Source organism: Myxocyprinus asiaticus, chromosome 42, assembly GCF_019703515.2.
Source record: "Myxocyprinus asiaticus isolate MX2 ecotype Aquarium Trade chromosome 42, UBuf_Myxa_2, whole genome shotgun sequence".
Taxonomy (NCBI): domain Eukaryota; kingdom Metazoa; phylum Chordata; class Actinopteri; order Cypriniformes; family Catostomidae; genus Myxocyprinus; species Myxocyprinus asiaticus.
The window spans coordinates 3,116,702-3,135,314 of NC_059385.1; the positions used below are offsets into that span (position 1 = coordinate 3,116,702).

Consider the following 18,613-nt stretch of genomic DNA (forward strand, 5'->3'; position numbering starts at 1 on the left):
ATGTTGGAACAGGAAGGGGCCATCCCCAAACTGTTCCCACAATGTTGGGAGCATGGAATTGTCCAAAATCTCTTGGTATGCTGAAGCATTCAGAGTTCCTTTCACTGGAACTAAGGGGCCAAGCCCAGCTCCTGAAAAACAACCCCACACCATAATCCCCCCTCCACCAAACTTCACAGTTGGCACAATGCAGTCAGACAAGTACCGTTCTCTTGGCAATCGCCAAACCCAGACTCGTCCATCAGATTGCCAGATGGAGAAGCGTGATTCGTCACTCCAGAGAACACGTCTCCACTGCTCTAGAGTCCAGTGGCGGCGTGCTTTACACCACTGCATCCGACGCTTTGCATTGCACTTGGTGATGTATGGCTTGGATGCAGCTGCTCGGCCATGGAAACCCATTCCATGAAGCTCTCTACACACTGTTCTTGAGCTAATCTGAAGGCCACATGAACTTTGGAGGTCTGTAGCGATTGACTCTGCAGAAAGTTGGCGACCTCTGCGCACTATGCGCCTCAGCATCCGCTGACCCCGCTCTGTCATTTTACGTGGCCTACCACTTCGTGGCTGAGTTGCTGTCATTCCCAATCGCTTCCACTTTGTTATAATACCACTGACAGTTGACTTTGGAATATTTAGTAGCGAGGAAATTTCACGACTGGACTTGTTGCACAGGTGGCATCCTATCACAGTACCACGCTGGAATTCACTGAGCTCCTGAGAGCGGCCCATTCTTTCACAAATGTTTGTAGAAGCAGTCTGCATGCCTAGGTGCTTCATTTTATACACCTGTGGCCATGGAAGTGATTGGAACACCTGAATTCAATTATGTGGATGGGTGAGCGAATACTTTTGGCAATATAGTGTATATTACTATATATTACTATTATAATATATTATTATTATTATTATTATTATTACCATTTGTTTACAAATTATAATAATATTTAAGTTGAATAGGTTCCAAAAAATAACTGTGTGAATGAAAAGTGAGCTGATATCTTACAACTAAAATTAACAAAACAGAGATCTGAATCCTTTAAAATCCAGATACAAGCTAAAAAAAAAAAAAAAAAAAAATGCTTCTTTTCTACTGATGACTTAAACAGGAATTACTGTTAATTTTGCTGCTACATTATCCAGTAAACTAGTTAACAGAGTTTTTCTTAATAAGCTATACATTTATATTGAAATAATGTGTAGTTAAAGGTTTTTTACATATTAAAGAGCACACCCAATTAGTTCCGCACAATAATGTAAAGATATTCTAAACTGATTATGCAAAAAAACAACACTGGTATCGGATCGTGGATCGGTATCGGTATCGGCCGATACTGAGATTTCCAATATCGGAATCGGATTGGAAGAGAAAAAGTGGTATTGGTGCATCCCTAGTAGTCAGCATCTTTACTTGCTGAGCTACCCAGGCCCCCTGTTGAAATATACTTTATTAAAAATGAAAATAATATGCATTGTAACAATTACAATAATACGTTTTATTAATCATTTATTGAGCAGAAAGTTATAATAGAGAGATGGTTACACACTAAATAAATTAATATGTACGTTACTGTGCTCTGAAGTCGGTACATTGAGATGATTATACATTTCATGGGGAACTACCTTGCAGTAACTTGTGCCTATAGTAGCTTTTAAACAAATTTGTAAACAGACAGACTATTTGCTAAAAGGACAATAAAGCTTGTGCATTTCTGCGACTGGGGCAAAAGATATGAGAAAACAGCGACAAACACACTCTTAGGGAATATGGAAATTACAGCAATGTAATAAAATACTCAGAAGTCATGAATCTTAGTAAACATGTTACAGTAACTTCACCGGACAATGAAGATACATCATGATCAGTTAACACACTAGTAATATTCGATTCATAAAAGCATGACAAGCAATATAAGCTTTAACAACCCTACCATACAATGTATCCAAGCATTATAGCAAGTAAAGCACTAAACATCCATCCAGACTGCAGCGGTGCTGTCCTAAACTGTGAAAATGACTGTCTGAGCTGAACAGCGTAGTTTCCCCAGCCAGATCACGTGACAGCCGGCTCTTCTTTTCTGTGTTGGCAAACATGACGTGATGACGCAAGGATAAACAACATAAGCCAGCGATTTTGCGCCAAGCCGACCCGACAGCTCAAAATACAAATACATTTTTATAGGCTAACCATAGTGAATCGGGGTAAGGTAAGGACATTGAACTGATTTTTGACACTGATTTTTTTAATGTACTCAAGCAATAATGGCATTTTGTTCATTTTGAACCCAAAAAATCTTCTGTAGTGCAGCTTATATATTATTATTAGTTATAAATTCAAAATGTAGCAATTCATATTGAAAATTTGTGGTAGTCAATGGATTACGTATTCAACAAATTTGGATTATTTATATAAAACGCCCTATTCTGGTACCATCACATCAGATTTGTAAGTTAAAGTTAGGCTACTCTAATGGTGCACTCAGTAAGTTTTTGCTAATTAAAAATGTTTTACACATAAAGGCATGAATTGCACTTTTTAGGACTCAATAATAAGACTGAAGTCATGTCATTAACTCAATAAAAGCAGTTAAATTTTACATGGGGTATGTCGCCCACATGTGGATGCTGCCATGTTGACAACACAACAACTTGTGTCATGCAAAGTAACTTATATACAGTATATATATATATATATAATTTATGTATAGTCCAAAGTGATGGTATTGATCAGCAGGAGTGTGATCCACCAAACAGAATAAATGCAAGTGCAAAGATAAAATGTCCAATGAAGAGGTCCCAGCTGGAGTCATGAAACAAACCGCTACAACCTGCAGGAGATCATGGATAAACAGGGCAACATCAAGCATGGGCACACGACACCAGCAGAGAGCTTGGCTGCCCGTTTACAGTCCAATGCGCAGTAACGTGCAAAAATATGTTTGGATTGAATCCAAGATTGTCCATTATTTGGATGTGTGCAGTATGAGAAAGACAGAGAAAAACACAGACTAAAAGTAACAAAACAGAGGATAAACACACATCTTTGTGTGAAGCAGCAACAGTTCGTAAACAAACTTCATGCATCCAGTCCAAAACCACTGGTATCTTAGGGACGAATAAGGGTGTGTTCACACTTGTAGTTCGGTTCTCTTGGTCCGGACCAAAAAAGAAAATTATACATTTAGTCCTGGTTTGCTTAGCGTTCACACTGGCATTTTTAACACCGAACCTAAAGACACAAAACAAAAGGCATAAGGATAAGGTCACAACCTGATTGGACAGCTTTTATGATGTATATTTTGCAACGGAACTTGCCGAACATCCAAAACAATGCTGGCGGCTGGGCTAAATGTGCTCGTTGGACCCACTTTCCCTTAACCTATCACTGAACATTTTGACCACTTGAGCATTTTTGTGCGTTTTTTCCAGTATACTGGAAATATTCTCGTCGGACCAAATGTTAATAAGGAACTTTACCTCCTCATTGCTCCATGTTTGCCCTCTGCTCATTTTGTTTTGCGTGCAACGCTCTTACCGCTCTTTCTGTTATCAAATCACATGAATTTTTAGGGTCGCATCTTGTGACATCACATCCTGTTATTGGTCTGTTTAGACGTCTTTGGTCCATGCTGCGTTCATATATCAGTCGAACCGCACCAGAGTTCATTTGGAAGCGGACCGAGACCCACTATTCAGGGGGTCTCGGTCCGGTTGTTTGGTGCGCACCAAGGTTCGGATGGCAGCGTTCACACTTGTTAAAATGAACCGCACTAACAGAGCAATCGCACCAGAGTTCATTTTAATCGAACCAAACCTGTCAAGTGTGAACACACCCTAAGAGCCAGCTAAAAACTGAGTGCACCTTTAAAGTTGAAGCGTGTAATTTCTGTGCCACTGAACAGAAATGCAAAAATAAAGATTGTTTTCAAAACATCTTTTTCCAACGCTGCCCCATCTGCTGTTGATCAAACAAACAGATAGTCCCGCCCCCAAACTTACACCATTGGTTGAGTCAATGTTGTTGTGTGGGGCTGGACAGGCCGCTCAAAACAAACGGAGCATTTAAGTTGAGAAAATCTACTTACAAATGGCTTACATATAGTTATCCCAGCATATTGAAAGATGGAATCTGCATGCGCAGAACTCCGCAGAAAACTCCGAAGATTTCTGCAGAATTGAGACATCTGTCATTCATAAAAGTTCTATGCATTCACCATCTCGCGCATGTATGTTCATGAAATATTTTGGCTAATTTCATGATTCTTTTAGCTACCAGTATGAGTGTAGTACTCTCATGTCCATTTAACACATTTTGTTGTTTAAACCACTTCCGCAGAATTCCGCAGATTATTGCTAAAAATCAGCGCAGAAAATGCACAGATTCAATCTGGGCCTTATAGAAAGGATTTCAGCACCTGAAAAGTTACACACTTCAGCTTTAACTGAAATGTTTAAGTTAGATTTACTCTACACGCATTGTCCTGAAGTGGATGTTACTTTTTTCACATTTAAAAACTTCCAAAATAAATCATACAAGTGGTTTTGTTACAGTTAATAAAGTTTCATTAGGCTACATCAAATCATTTGTAATATTTTTCTTTGGTTTGCTGAATGAACATGCATTTAATTTAGTCTGAGTCATATTTTCTTTGATCTTGCATAGTATTGTTCATTGTTTTCGAGGATGGGGTCACACAGTCTTTCCATGTTGACATCTGTCTTATACAACCTGGTCTCATAGTGAAAACGTGACTCTGTATACATTTTTGCTAAACTTGTTATACGTGTCTCCAGGTACAATTCCCTGCAGTTTCCAGGAGAAATGAACAGTAGAGGCGCTACAACAACTGTGTGTTTTATTCACTTTCACTCAAATCATGACTTTAATGACTGATTTTTCTCTCTATAACTCAGAACCTGCTATTTCATGATACTGACAAACTTTTCTCAAACACATCTTTTGAAAAACAATACATTTTAATGCTTTTATTACAGACTCACCTACATATATACACTTATTCCATTATGGATAACTTGCACGGTAGCTCACCTGATAGGGTGCTGGAGTTTGAGTCAGAGGACCACGGTTCAAGTCCAGCCATGATCTCAAGCTGACATGATTGCAGAGGCATAGAAGTGGCATGAAATGTTGTGGTTGCTTCAGAAAAAGTGCTTTTTCGTTTAGCTTCTACATTTTAAAACACTATTGGTTAGGTTCAGGCATTGATAAGGTAAGGATGTCTTTTTTAACTTCTCATATATATTTTAAAACACTAATGATTAGGTTCAGGCAAAAGTTTTAGGTTAGGGAGGTATGAAAAAAAAAGAGATCTAAAATTCACCTTAAAACCATGTCTGAATACGGCACCATTTTACTTGCTTTTGGCGCCCCTAGCTGGACATTTCACTGAAAACCTGCAGCCAAACGTGTTATACAGCACATACATTTTGAATTGCAGAAATGTTCACGTTTCATGAGACCAGGCTGGTCTTAATTGCCTAGCTTTTACCTGGTGACAGACAAAGAGAGATAACCGTGAGATGTTCAGTTGTTTGGAGAAAGCTGAAGACAGCTGTTGCACACATAGTGTAAAGTCTAGCCGATGCTCCGCAGACCTTTCTGAGGGGGCATCAACCTCCCCATCGGCCGTCCGATGCCTGCTAGAGGAGAGGATTTTTTTCATTTTCCCAGGAATGTGACTCGGCCCCCTGACCTGCGTGAGTCGGAGGGGTGAGATCAGAAACTGGCAGACAGACACAGGGATCAGCTTTGCTTAGTCTGTCAAAGGAACTATTCGTTTCGTGGGGCACAAGAAGACTCCAGCATTTATTTTGATCATGTATTGCCTTTAGGAAGCCACTAATAATAAAAAAGCCTCATGTGAATTTGGTATACTAGTAGATCATATTGTAAATACATTTTGTCCTGCCAAACTTCTAAAGGTATTGGCCTATTTCATAGTGTGAGCTGTTGTTGTATGTTGTTTAAACCCATATTTAGTGGGTCTCTGAGGGCCGTGTTTACATGCTGAGGCCTCTGGTGTTATTGGTCTGGATTTGTAGTTTGAGTTTATTCGTCTGCTCAGCTGTTTGAAGTGAACGGGTCAGTGCCGGCAGCGATTAGACAGGAAGAACGAGGCAAGAGGAGGAAACCTTTATATATTTTACCCAAATCAATTTTCACACCACGGTCAGATAATCTGTTGTCCTCTGGCCGACCCTGTGCTGTTCCTAATAACAAACACACACTCTGCTATGTGTTATCATGAAGCTTTTAACAGGTGTTTGACAAATCAAGTGCAATATTTAAAGGAATAGTTAACCCAGAAATAATTTCTGTCATAGTTTACTCACCCTAATGTCACTCCGAACCCATTTGACTTTCTTTCTTCCTTCTTCTCATGACACTTTGCCATTTAATTAAAGTGAACTCTGGGATGTCAAGCTCCAAAGAAACAAAACAAAACAGTAAATAAAATTTAAAGTAAATAATACAACTCATGCACCATATTCCAAGTCATCTGAAGCCCATGATCACTTTGTACGATGAACAGACTAATATCTAAAGGAATATTCAGGGTTCAGTACAAGTTAAGCTCAATCGACAGCATTTATTGAATAAAGTTGATTTCCACAAAAATACATTTCGACTTGTCCCTGATTTTCTTTAAAAAAAGCAAAAATCAAGGTTACAGTGAGACACTTACAATGGAAGTCAATGGGGCCAATTTTTGGAGGGTTTAAACACAGAAATGTGAAGCTTATAATTTTATAAAAGCACTTACATTAATTCTGTTAAAACTCGTGTATTATTTGAGCTGTAAAATTGTTTAAAACATCATTTTTACAGTCATTTTAGGGTTTTAGGGTTTGTCTTATGGCATTGAAGTTGTAAAATTGGTTATAACTTCACACAGATGCGGTTAGTAAGTCATTTTATCACACTAAAATGACATTAACACACATTGTTTATGTCTTGTGGCTATACTTTTGAAACAGTTAGTATTTTAACGTAAAAAAATTGGCCCCCATTCACTTCCATTGTACTGTAAGTGCCTCACTGTCACTTCAATTTGTGCTTTTTTTTCCCGGAATGCCCAATTCCCAAGGCGCTCTAAGTCCTTGTGGTGGCGTAGTGACTCGCCTCAATCCGGGTGGCGGAGGGCGAATCTCAATTGCCTCCGCGTCTGAGACCGTCAGTACGCGCATCTGATCACGTGGCTTGTTGAGTGCGTTATCGTGGAGACGTAGCGCGTGTGGAGGCTCATGCTATTCTTCTCGGCATCCACGCACAACACACCACGCGCCCCACCGAGAGCAGGAACCACATTATAGTGACCACGAGGAAGTTACCCCATGTGACTCTACCCTCCCTAGCAACCGGACCAATTTGGTTGCTTAGGAAGCCTGACTGGAGTCACTCAGCACGCCCTGGATTCAAACTCACGACTCCAGGGGTGGTAGTCAGGCCCCCCCAATTTGATCACTCTAGAACAAGCTTGTAAATGTATTTGGTTATGTAATGCAAACGTTAAAATAAATAATGCACTACAGTAAAAGTGTTTAGATGTCATAAGATAGCATTGTGTGAGGAACAAAGTGAAAAGTAAGTGTTTATGAACTGATAATCTGCCATTATAGTCGTGATTTGTGTGAAAGTGAATAAAAGTCACTGTTGTTGTAGCGTCTCTAGCATTCATTTTACCAGGAAACTGCTGCGATACGTACAACAAACGACATTAAAAGTAATTTCACAAAAATGTACGTATAGTAATGGGATTTTTTGAGACCAGGTTGGGTTTTATGTTAATGCTTCCCACAAATAGCTGAAAATTGCATTAAATTAAAAGTAAAAAGCATTTGCAATAGTGGCCTCAGACTTTTGGGTCCCACTTAAACTACCATGGTATTTACAGTACAGCAGAATCTTTTCTGGTTGATACATTTCTACCATCACATGGTATTCCACCTAACCCTAATTTAGCATGTTGATTATTATGTGTGTGGTCGGTTTACCGCTGTTATTTTTGAAACATTGCATGAATTTTGAATTTGACATGTGTGGCATATGTAACGTGTTTGTATAGTGTGTATGCTGATGAACTTTGTGAGGTCTTTTTTCTGTTGTCTCAGCTGAAGATGACTGCGGTTTTCGTCTCCGCGCTAGTGTGGCCCAAATCTGTCTGCTCAGAATGACCTCCACCAAAGTGCTCATTATCTGTACATGTAGACAGCAGCCAACATAAATACTGCTAACACTGTTATCTGTGTCTGGCCCTGGATGTGCTGCATGTAGATTTTGACAGACTTTTCCTGAAAGTTACAAATGTTGGACGTGTTCAGACCTCACCAGGGAACAACAAACACTGAAAAAGGCAATCATAGTGTGGGGGGGGGAGGGTTGCCGTTTGTCGATTTTAATTTTTGCAAGTTGTGTTGGAATTTGTGTGACTTTTTGTGTGAAGAGATACCTTTTATTTTCTTTTCTTTATTTTTTTTACTTGACTCTTGGATTGACAGTTTTGCACAGTGACACATGAAGGCACCGTTGTAGAAATGATAATCTTTTAGTCCTAATTAGATGCCTGCCATGAAATAAGACAATGTTTGTACATTTTCTGAAAGCAAAAGTTAGTGCCACGATGCAAGGGTGGTTGCCAGGTCGTTGCCATGCATTCGCTAAGGTGTTCTGAATGAGTTTTAGTGCATTGCTATAAAGTTGCTAGGGTGTTCTCGTCGATTAGCCACCACTGCCAGTATGTTTCCTGCAACGATGTGTGACGTATGTCTGTATGTAGCATGGAAAAGTGACATACGGCAAAAAGACACTTGAGATCTGATCAGAGCGGTCAGACTGAAATGGATTTCCAGAAATGTTATTTGAATAGTATTTCAAAGCACATATGAATGTAGCTTGAAATGGATTTGTAAAAATCGCATGTGATTGGTTTTTTTTTTTTTTTTTTTTTTGCCAGATGGAATAGAACAATTTTGCATTGTGTTTCATAAAATTCTTTGGTGGAAATGACGCTGATGGAAATTAATTTTTTTAAATAAATTTCTGACTCTTTTGTCTTGCTAAGGTTAATTTCATTGCTAACATTTTATGCATCCTAAGTACACACAATTAAAGTATATTTTAACTGGGGCTGAATCGATTAGTCAACGTTATCGACAACGTGGACAATAAAAAATTGTCGACAAAAATTTCCGTTGTCGAATAGTCGCTTGATCTCATTTAACGTAACATGAGATCACATTAAACTCTAATGATGATGCATGAGAGCAGCACTGAAGTTCACGCCTGACTGAGGAGAGGAAGATTTATACAGCTTTATATACTGTTTTTTTGTGAGTTAAAGATGGATTGAAGTGAACAGAAAGGTGAGAGAGGGTAGTCTTCACCCCATTATACACGGCAACAAAATACGTTTTTGATTTGTTTTTCTTTTGGCTTGTTTTCCAATATAAATATCTAAAACTCCTTTAAAACAACATACATTTACTTTAGCAGCTATACTGAAGAAGACAAAAATTGTAATCTGAGAATGTTGAATATAATATTAAAAATACAAATATTTTAAAATATCTAAAAATCCTTTAAAAAAGATGCATTCACTTGAGAAGCAGCATATAAGATATTTAGACTTGCTTTTAGAGAATAGATCTTGAATATTAGTATATTTTGTCTTTACTGCACTCGCAGAAGTATAACCAAGTGAAAAAAATACATTTATATACAAAATACACTTATATTTAAGACACGTTCTCTTAAAGCAAGTCTAAATATCTTATTTGTTGCTTCTCAAGTAAATGTATCTTGTTCTAAGGATTTTTAGACAATTTTAAATGGAAAACAAGACAAAAACACTTGATAACAATAGGATTTTTTGCAGTGAATTTTTACTGAATTTAACTTTAATAAAAAGTATTTTTTTCCTTTAATTCAGTGAATGTCATTTAGAGGTATTTTAAAAGATGATTTTGTCCTCTTTATTGTTAGCAAGCACGTTTAATTCAACCTTTTAAGTCGGGGCACAAGCTGAATAATCGGTTAAGAGCTAATGATTAATTGTTGCAATAATCGCAGAATAGTCGAATAATTGTTCGATTAATCGATTATCAAAATAATGGTTCGTTGCAGCGCTAATTTTAACACCTTTTGTATCATTTGGCAAAATTACAGCTTCATTGGAAATGATGCCCAATAAAAATATTTTGCTCACAAGTGATATTTCTCTTGATTTTTCATTGTTTTCACTTGTCTCGTAATTCATCTCAAGCATATGCTTCACTGACACTTTTGTCCACTTGGTTAACAAGTACACTAACTTTTGAACCAAACTTTATTAGGGACAAAATTTTGTTGTGATGGAAATTATGCCACAACTGTGTAACATTTAAAAAAAACAACAACCTCTCTCTCTACTATTCTCTCTCTCTCTCTCTCTCTCTCTCGCGTAAATAAAAAATAATAATTCTAGAAATAATTTTCACTCAATAAACATTGACGTGCTTGGTTTATTTTACTTTGTTATATTATCGCAATTTTTATAATGGAGTAATTTGTATTTTTAGAATGGATTTATAGTTTAATATTGAAAGTCTGGGTCTGGGACAAGGGTAAAATGTAACATTTATACATCAGAATCAGAATGAGCTTTATTGGCAAGAAGCTTCCAGTGCACAAACAATACAGCAACAAGACAGAGATGATAATAAAAAAATAGAATACAAATAAAAAGCGAATAGAAAATATAAGTATATATAGAAATAAACAATAAGACAAATATATATATTTGAAAAAAATAAAATATTAATAATGCTGTCAGTCAAATTCATCTTTAACTTCGTTTATTGTGTGTTTTCTCTTTTTTGACCAATGTATTACACTCAAAATACGAGTGTAGGAAGGTGGAGAGAGAGAGAGTTTGTAACCATAATTGTACAAAAGCGTACAAAAAGAACAATTACACTTAATAGCAACCAGATGAACTGATAAACAAAAGATCCACAAGGCCTAACATCTGCCATCAATACAGTATCAGCTGACAGTGTCCGCTTTTACTTTTAGGTATACAGTATGTTTGGGATTTCTTTATCAGAAAATTGTTGTCCTTGGGATTTTATATTTTGGAGCAACTGTTTTCATCAGTGCTTTAAACCCTGGCCTCTCTACAATTCTAAAGGACATCATGTCCTTTGCTATGAAGTAGGCCAATGATTTAGTGATGGCTTCATTCTGACATGCACTAGCCATGTGTGCTTTTCTTTTCTTATCCACTGACTCAAACAGCGTTAGCTGACCTGAATCCCTGGCTCTCTCTCGGTTCTTTGACGCTGCCTAACAAATAACTAGGAGAGAGAAAATACTGTGAAGTCCAACACCTTGATCACTTAGCTTTAACAACACAACTAAGACCTTAATGTAACATTTCCCATTTCAGGGCTAGCAAACTAACTGCAGCTTACTTTCTCTACCGTGGCGAAATCTGCATGATGATGGAGACGAAGGTGACATATGCAATTTAAGATTTTATCGATTCTATTGGACCACCTCTAGATTGTATAGGCTTGTTCTTAAAGACACACCCACATGCTGGCGATGCCAATCAGAAGATGGGGACATAACCCATGTTTTTTGGTGGTGAAGAGAATTTTGGTTGAGGGTTCAGAGTTTTATGTGTGAGGTATTGGGCACTCCGATTTCATTTAGCCCCAGACTCTGTATTTTAGGCGATGGGGTGGTCATTAATGTAGGGGATAAATGCATAAAAAATTGGGTCCTAGTCAGTGGTATGATCGGCAGACAGATTATTCTTAGGGGATGGAAGTCGCCTGGAGCGGCCTCATTTCAAGAGTGGTGCACAGAGATGGGGAGGGTAGCGGCATTCGAGGAAATGTCATGTAGAAGGCTAGGCAACTTAGATATATTTAATAAAAAATGGGGCAGCTATTTGGCCTTTTTGAAGGGCTCTTGGGGAGGGGCAGTTGAGAGAGAAGTGCAGATTTAAATGTGTGTGATTATTATTATTTTTTCATATTTTCCTTTTGTGTGTGTGTGTGTGTGTGTGTGTGTGTATACTCAAGTGTGACCACAGGGATATTTTTTTTATTTTAGTTTTTCCCCCTTTTCTCCCAATTTGGAATGCCCAATTCCCAATGTGCTTTTTAAGTCCTTGTGGTCGCGTAGTGATTCGCCTCAGTCCAGGTGGCGGAGGACGAATCCCAGTTGCCTCCGCGTCTGAGACCGTCAACCCTCACATCTAATCACATGGCTTGTTGAGCACGTTGCCATGGGGACATAGCGCGTGTGGAGGCTTCACGGCATCCACCGTGTCAACCATGCTCAACTCCCCACGCGCCCTACCGAGATTGAACCACATTATAGCGACCACAAGGAGGTTACCCCATGTGACTCTACCCTCCCTAGCAACCGGGCCAATTTAGTTGCTTAGGAGACTGGCTGGAGTCACACAGCACACCCTGGGATTCGAACTAGCGAACTAGCGAACTCCAGGGGTGGTAGCCAGCGTCTTTTTGACTGAGCTACCCAGGCCCCCCACAGGGATATTTGTTGAGGGTCAGGGTGGGGTTGGGTATTGGGAGGGGTAAATGGATTAATGGGGGTTAAATGTTGATTCTGTGAATATATGTTTTGCTTTTCTGTGTCAGTTGTGTGAATCAATAAAAAGTGTTAATCGAATAAAGAGCGTTTCCAAATTAGGACAGCACATCTTCTTAAACATTGATACATCTGTACACCAACTTTCATTGATGTAAAAGCATGTTCCACCGCCTCTCGTTTTCCCCGTGAACTCCGCAGTTCGATGCGCTCTTACAGCTGAAAGCCTGGCAGATGTAACGCGCTGTCCGGAATGGCTTCACTCATAATGGCCAGGTTTCTGTGAAGCAAAAGGCCATCCATGACGCCATCTTGTTTTCTGTACATGAAAGTCATTTGAAAAGTAACAAAAAATAAACAAACAAATAAATAAATAAATAAATGATTAGGGTATGGTGAAAAGTTTACAGTCCAGTTTTAAGGAGACCTTCATGTAACAAAAAAATCAACCCCTGGGACATGAACGTGCCCAAGTTGAATCAACACCCTAATGCTTTTTCTGAAGAACTAGAAAAGCAAAAGTTCTATCTGAAACCTGTATTTTTAAGAGTATTGTATATAAAAGAGTATCAGCATCTGTCAATTTCTGTGTTATTAGTTTAACTTGTGCAGAAGTGCATGATGACTGAGTGCTATCCCAGAATTCCTGCACAAGAGGAGAGGGGTGTGGCATGTGTGTGAGATTACAGACTCTCTCTCTCTCTCTCTCTCTCTCTCTCTCTCTCTCTCTCTGTCCATTCCGTGTTTTCCCCATCTCTCTTGGAAATCCTCCAGATGTGAAGCTCTTAGGTGGCTGCCCATAAATTTCCAGTGTTTTTCTGAAGTCAGCAGGAGCCGCTGGTGTGTGTCTCCTTGAGGAATTGACCTCATAGCCAAAACAATGAGCACATCCTTCTGATAGCATGTGGTTTTGTTGAGCATCATTCATTACATGTGCTCCATCTCACGTTTTAAATTTTAATTGGTGAACTATCCCTTAAAAAACCTTTTTGGTGTCATTTAATGTTTCTCCTAACCCAGTTTAATGTGCAGAATTAACTATACGTAAGTCATATGTAGGTTAATTTCCCCAAAAAGTTGTCACTCTGTTGTCACTCTGTGGCATTTTGAGAATCACAACTAACCCGTCACAGCTAAAAAAACTCGGAAATACACAGAAGTCCATTTTACTGTATTAGCCTGTTGTTTCTGTATACTGTTATGACACCCAGTTACACATGGCCTATACAGTTCAGCTCTTTAGAGGGGTTGTACTTTTGAGATTCTTTTATAACATATTTTAGAGGGTTTCCTTCATAATAATTAAGGAGATTAAAAAAATATATATTGTGTGGTGGACTTGTGGTTGCTCCCTGAGAATATGCACTGTAAAAAAAAAAAAAAAACTGGCAGCTGTGGTTGCCAGAATAACAATGTAAAATATACAGTAAAAATGTCAACAAAATGTACAGTTTAAAACTGTTGTAATTTGCATGACCATGCTGGCACTGAAGAAAAAAATTAATAAAATTCTGTTAAATTTACAGTAGGGGGCCTGGGTAGCTCAGTGGTAAAAGATGCTGACTACCACCCCTGGAGTTCGCTAGTTCGAATCCCAGGGTGTGCTGAGTGACTCCAGCCTGGTCTCCTAAGCAACCAAATTGGCCCGGTTGCTAGGAAGGGTAGATTCACATGGGGTAAACTCCTCGTGATCGCTATAATGTGGTTCGTTCTCGGTGAGGCGCGTGGTGAGTTGAGCGTGGATGCTGCGGTGGATGGTATGAAGCCTCCACACGCACTATGTCTCCGTGGCGACGCGCTCAACAAGCCACGTGATAAGATGCGCGGTTTGATGGTCTCAGATGCAGAGGCAGCTGGGATTCATCCTCCGCCACCCGGATTGACGCAAATCACTACGCGACCACGAGGACTTAAAAGCACATTGGGAATTGGGCATTCCAAATTGGGAGAAAAGGGGGAAAAATAAAAAAATAAAAAATTTACAGTAAAGAAAATGTCATAAACTTGATATTAGCCTTCTGAAACTGTAAAAATCTGCTTTTTACTTTATAATGTTATTAATCACCGTAGTAACTACAGAAGAGCACATGATGACATGAAGTTCATCAATAGTGGCTCTTCCAGGAGCAATGACCAATAAACATGTATAGAACACTAAACACCATCAGAGTTACACATGTGAAATTAAAATAATACAGTAAACATTAACTAAACTACATCAAATATAAAACAGAACACCCCAATGTACATAACTGATATTAAAAATAAGAAGAAACATAACTATTCCCATAAAATATAGTGAAATATGATGGGTCACGCAGGGAATTGTGGGAACGCCCGATTAATGTTTTTTACTGTAATTTTAACAATAATTTACTGTAAAAAGTGCATGTACTCTCTTGTTAAACATAATGCTAATTTTTTACCATTAATTATACAGGAAAATCATACTTTTTCAATCTAAAAAATGTAATTTTTACAACATTTTATTGTAAAAACTACTGTATTGTCTTGTAAAATATAGTAAAAATGTTTATAGTTAATACTCGTTAATCAATTAACGTTTTATTTCTGTAGCATTTTTACAGTCTTTTACTGTTAAAATTACAGACATTTTTTTACAGTGTGATTCCTAAATCCTGCAAAGCTACTTACATATAAACATTTTAATATAGCCACACAAATAGAAAAGAGGTGAGCTGAACTGAGCAAGATTCAGTTTCATTCTTATTTTAGCAGGTCAGATTTTCCACCCTCTCTCGGACCCTAAAGCCCAAAGTATACTTCGATTAGACGTGAATGCTATCTGTCTGCGAACAGGACGCTTGACACAAATTCCGTCATTAGCAGAGCGCTCGAGCACTTTTGCTAACCGCGCATACTCTGATCACGCAGTATGCACATGCGCTTGGAATTATGTTATTCTAATTATATATTATAATCTGTAATAAGCCTAATTGACATACTGTTGGAAGGAGGTGTGTTTGCGTGGAAAGGAATGACAATTTAAATACTGAAGATGCAGCGCAATTTCAGTGCTGTTGCGCCTGCTTAAACTAGATTGCGAGTAGTGAATAAGATGTTATGTTTAGTGAATTTTCCCCACTATGGATTACATGTTTTATATGATTATAAAATTTCTATAGATTGTTACATTGTTGAAACATGACCTAATTATATTGCATGTTTAATTTAGTAAATGCCGTCCAATTATTATCGAAGAAATAAAAACAGTCATTGTGCATTATATTTACGTCTCAGCCATGAACCTTGATTTGTTACTTGCTAGGACATTCTCATTACAGAGAGCATTTGACAAAAATATGTGTAGTGCATGTTGATGTCATCAGTGTTTTTAATCCATTTTCCTGCAAGAAAAAAAACTGTACATTTTAATTGCATTTATCTGCTAAAAGTGAATTTTGCTCAGTGGTGATGAGTTACTAACTAAATCAATTTGGGAGAAATTGGAATGCCCAATATAGTGGTTGTAGAAAAGAAAATCCCTACTTACAGTTAAAAGAACCAATCACCTTTTTAATATAGACATCGGCATTTTAAATTATTCCGTTTGGAACAACCTTACAGCATGCCTTTCATGATTGTTTTCCCTTCTAAGTGCCCTCTAAAGGCATCATTAAAAGGGACTTTAACCTGCTTTTTTGAAGAAAAAATAATTAGTTAATTGATGTTTATCACTGTATTTCGATTCATATATATATATATATATATATATATATATATATATATATATATATATATATTTACTCTTTAAATAGTTTCAGTGTAGTTAGCACTTTCCGTAAAACTCTCATTTTGATTTCATGGGGCCTTTAAATGTATAATAAACCAAATCTCTTCCTGTTTCCCTCCTTAACAGTTTGCTCTGTTTGGACCGCGAGCGTTAGGCAGGGCAGTACACGCTGCAGCCGAGGGGCAGGGTCTCAGCAAGGCCGAGTTCATGGAGAAGGTTCGGCAAAGCAACGAGGCATGTCAGCTTGGCGACTTCGAGACGGCCGTGAAGCTGTATGGTGAAGCTCTGCGTGCTGACCCGCAAAACTGCATCCTTTACAGCAACCGCTCGGCAGCCCACCTCAAGCTGGGCCACTACCAGACCGCCCTCGACGACGCTGTAAAAGCTCGCCTCCTTAACCCCAAATGGCCGAAGGTAAGTGGGGGCGGGGCTGCACAGTGTGGGCGGGGCTGCACAGTGTGGGCGTGGCTTTAACCAAAATCTTTTCAGCCCATCCTGCTTTGTCCTGAACACGGAATTTCCCCTGCGATTCATACCGGAAACCTGTTGTTGTTGTACTGTCAGAGTGTTGTACATTCTCATTGTTTTGCTTTCCAGGAGGCAACAAAAGTGAAAGTTTCATGATTTTGTATCTAAAATGTATTTAAACATATTCTTTATACATTGAACATTTCAAAGCATCCATTCAGTTAAAGGTAAATTTGTTTATTCTATTGATATACAGTTGAAGTCAGAGGTTTACATACACCTTAGCCAAATACATTTTAACTCAGTTTTTCCACAATTCCTGACATTTAAACATAGAAAACATTCCCAGAGGGTCAGAAGTTTACATACACTTTGTTAGTATTTGGTAGCATTGCCCTTAAATTGTTTAACTTGGGTCAAACGTTTTGGGTATCCTTCCACAAGCTTCTCACAATAAGTTGCTGGAATTTTGTCCCATTCCTCCAGACAGAACTGGTGTAACTGAGTCAGGTTTGAAGGCCTCCTTGTTTGCACACGCTTTTTCAGCTCTGCCCACAGCGTGGACTTTGGAGGGGAGCGTGAGCAGTCGACTGACACAGCCTGTGCTTGGGCTTTCCTATGAACACTACCCGGCCCCTTTCATGGAGCCCCATTCACCACGAGGATGCCAGATTCCCCCTTTATTATGAACACTATTACCCCCTGGACTCTTTAGTATCCCTTTTGGACATTTTTACGTTTATTATTGTTTCCAATAAATGCCTCTCCGAGGCTTGACGTCACACCCATTGTGTCTGTCTCTTGCTCACCCTACCACACCACAAATTTTCTATCAGATTGAGGTCAGGGCTTTGTGATGGCCACTCCAATACCTTGACTTTGTTGTCTTTAAGCCGTTTTGCCACAACTTTGGAGGAATGCTTGGGGTCATTGTCCATTTGGAAGACCCATTTGCGACCAAGCTTTAATTCCTGGCTGATGTCTTGAGATGTTGCTTCAATATTTCTACATGAATTTCCTTCCTCATAATGCCATCTATTTTGTGAAGTGCACCAGTCCCTCCTGCAGCAAAGCACCCCCACAACATGATGCTGCCACCCCCATGCTTCACGGTTGGGATGGTATTCTTCAGCTTGCAAGCCTCACCCTTTTTCCTCCAAACATAACGATGGTCATTATGGCCAAACAATTCAATTTTTGTTTCATCAGACCAGAGAACATTTCTCCAAAAAGTAAGATCTTTGTGCCCATGTGCACTTGCAAACTGTAGTCTGGCTTTTTTATGGCGGTTTTGGAGCAGTGGCTTCTTCCTTGCTGAGCAGCCTTTCAGGTTATATCGATATAGGACTCGTTTAACTGTGGATATAGATACTTTCCTACCTGTTTCCTCCAGCATCTTCACAAGGTCCTTTGCTGTTGTTCTGGGATTGATTTGCACTTTTCACACCAAACTACGTTCATCTCTAGGAGACATAATGTGTCTCCTTCCTGAGCGGTATGATGGCTGCGTGGTCCCATGATGTTTATACGTGCGTACTATTGTTTGTACAGATGAACGTGGTACCTGCAGGCATTTGGAAATTGCTCCCATGGATGAACCAGACTTGTGGTTCAAAGTAGATGACTTGCCAAAACTATAGTTTGCTAATATTAAATCTGTGGAATGGTTAAAAAATTAGTTTTAATGACTTCAACCTAAGTGTATGTAAAAAGCACGATTGTTACTTCGCCATGAAATATACGTAAGTCGTCGGGCGCTGATATTA

General features: G+C 38.7%; 1 protein-coding gene across 1 annotated transcript in view; it reads left to right on the forward strand.

Moving 5' to 3' along the window:
• LOC127432555 (tetratricopeptide repeat protein 28-like) overlaps positions 1 to 18,613 on the forward strand; it is a 369,621-nt gene that overhangs the window by 6,310 nt on the left and 344,698 nt on the right. Inside the window, exon 2 of the mRNA XM_051683773.1 lies at positions 16,506 to 16,793. Within this exon, the coding sequence (XP_051539733.1) occupies positions 16,506 to 16,793 (288 nt within the window). The remainder of the gene's footprint in view (positions 1 to 16,505; positions 16,794 to 18,613) is intronic.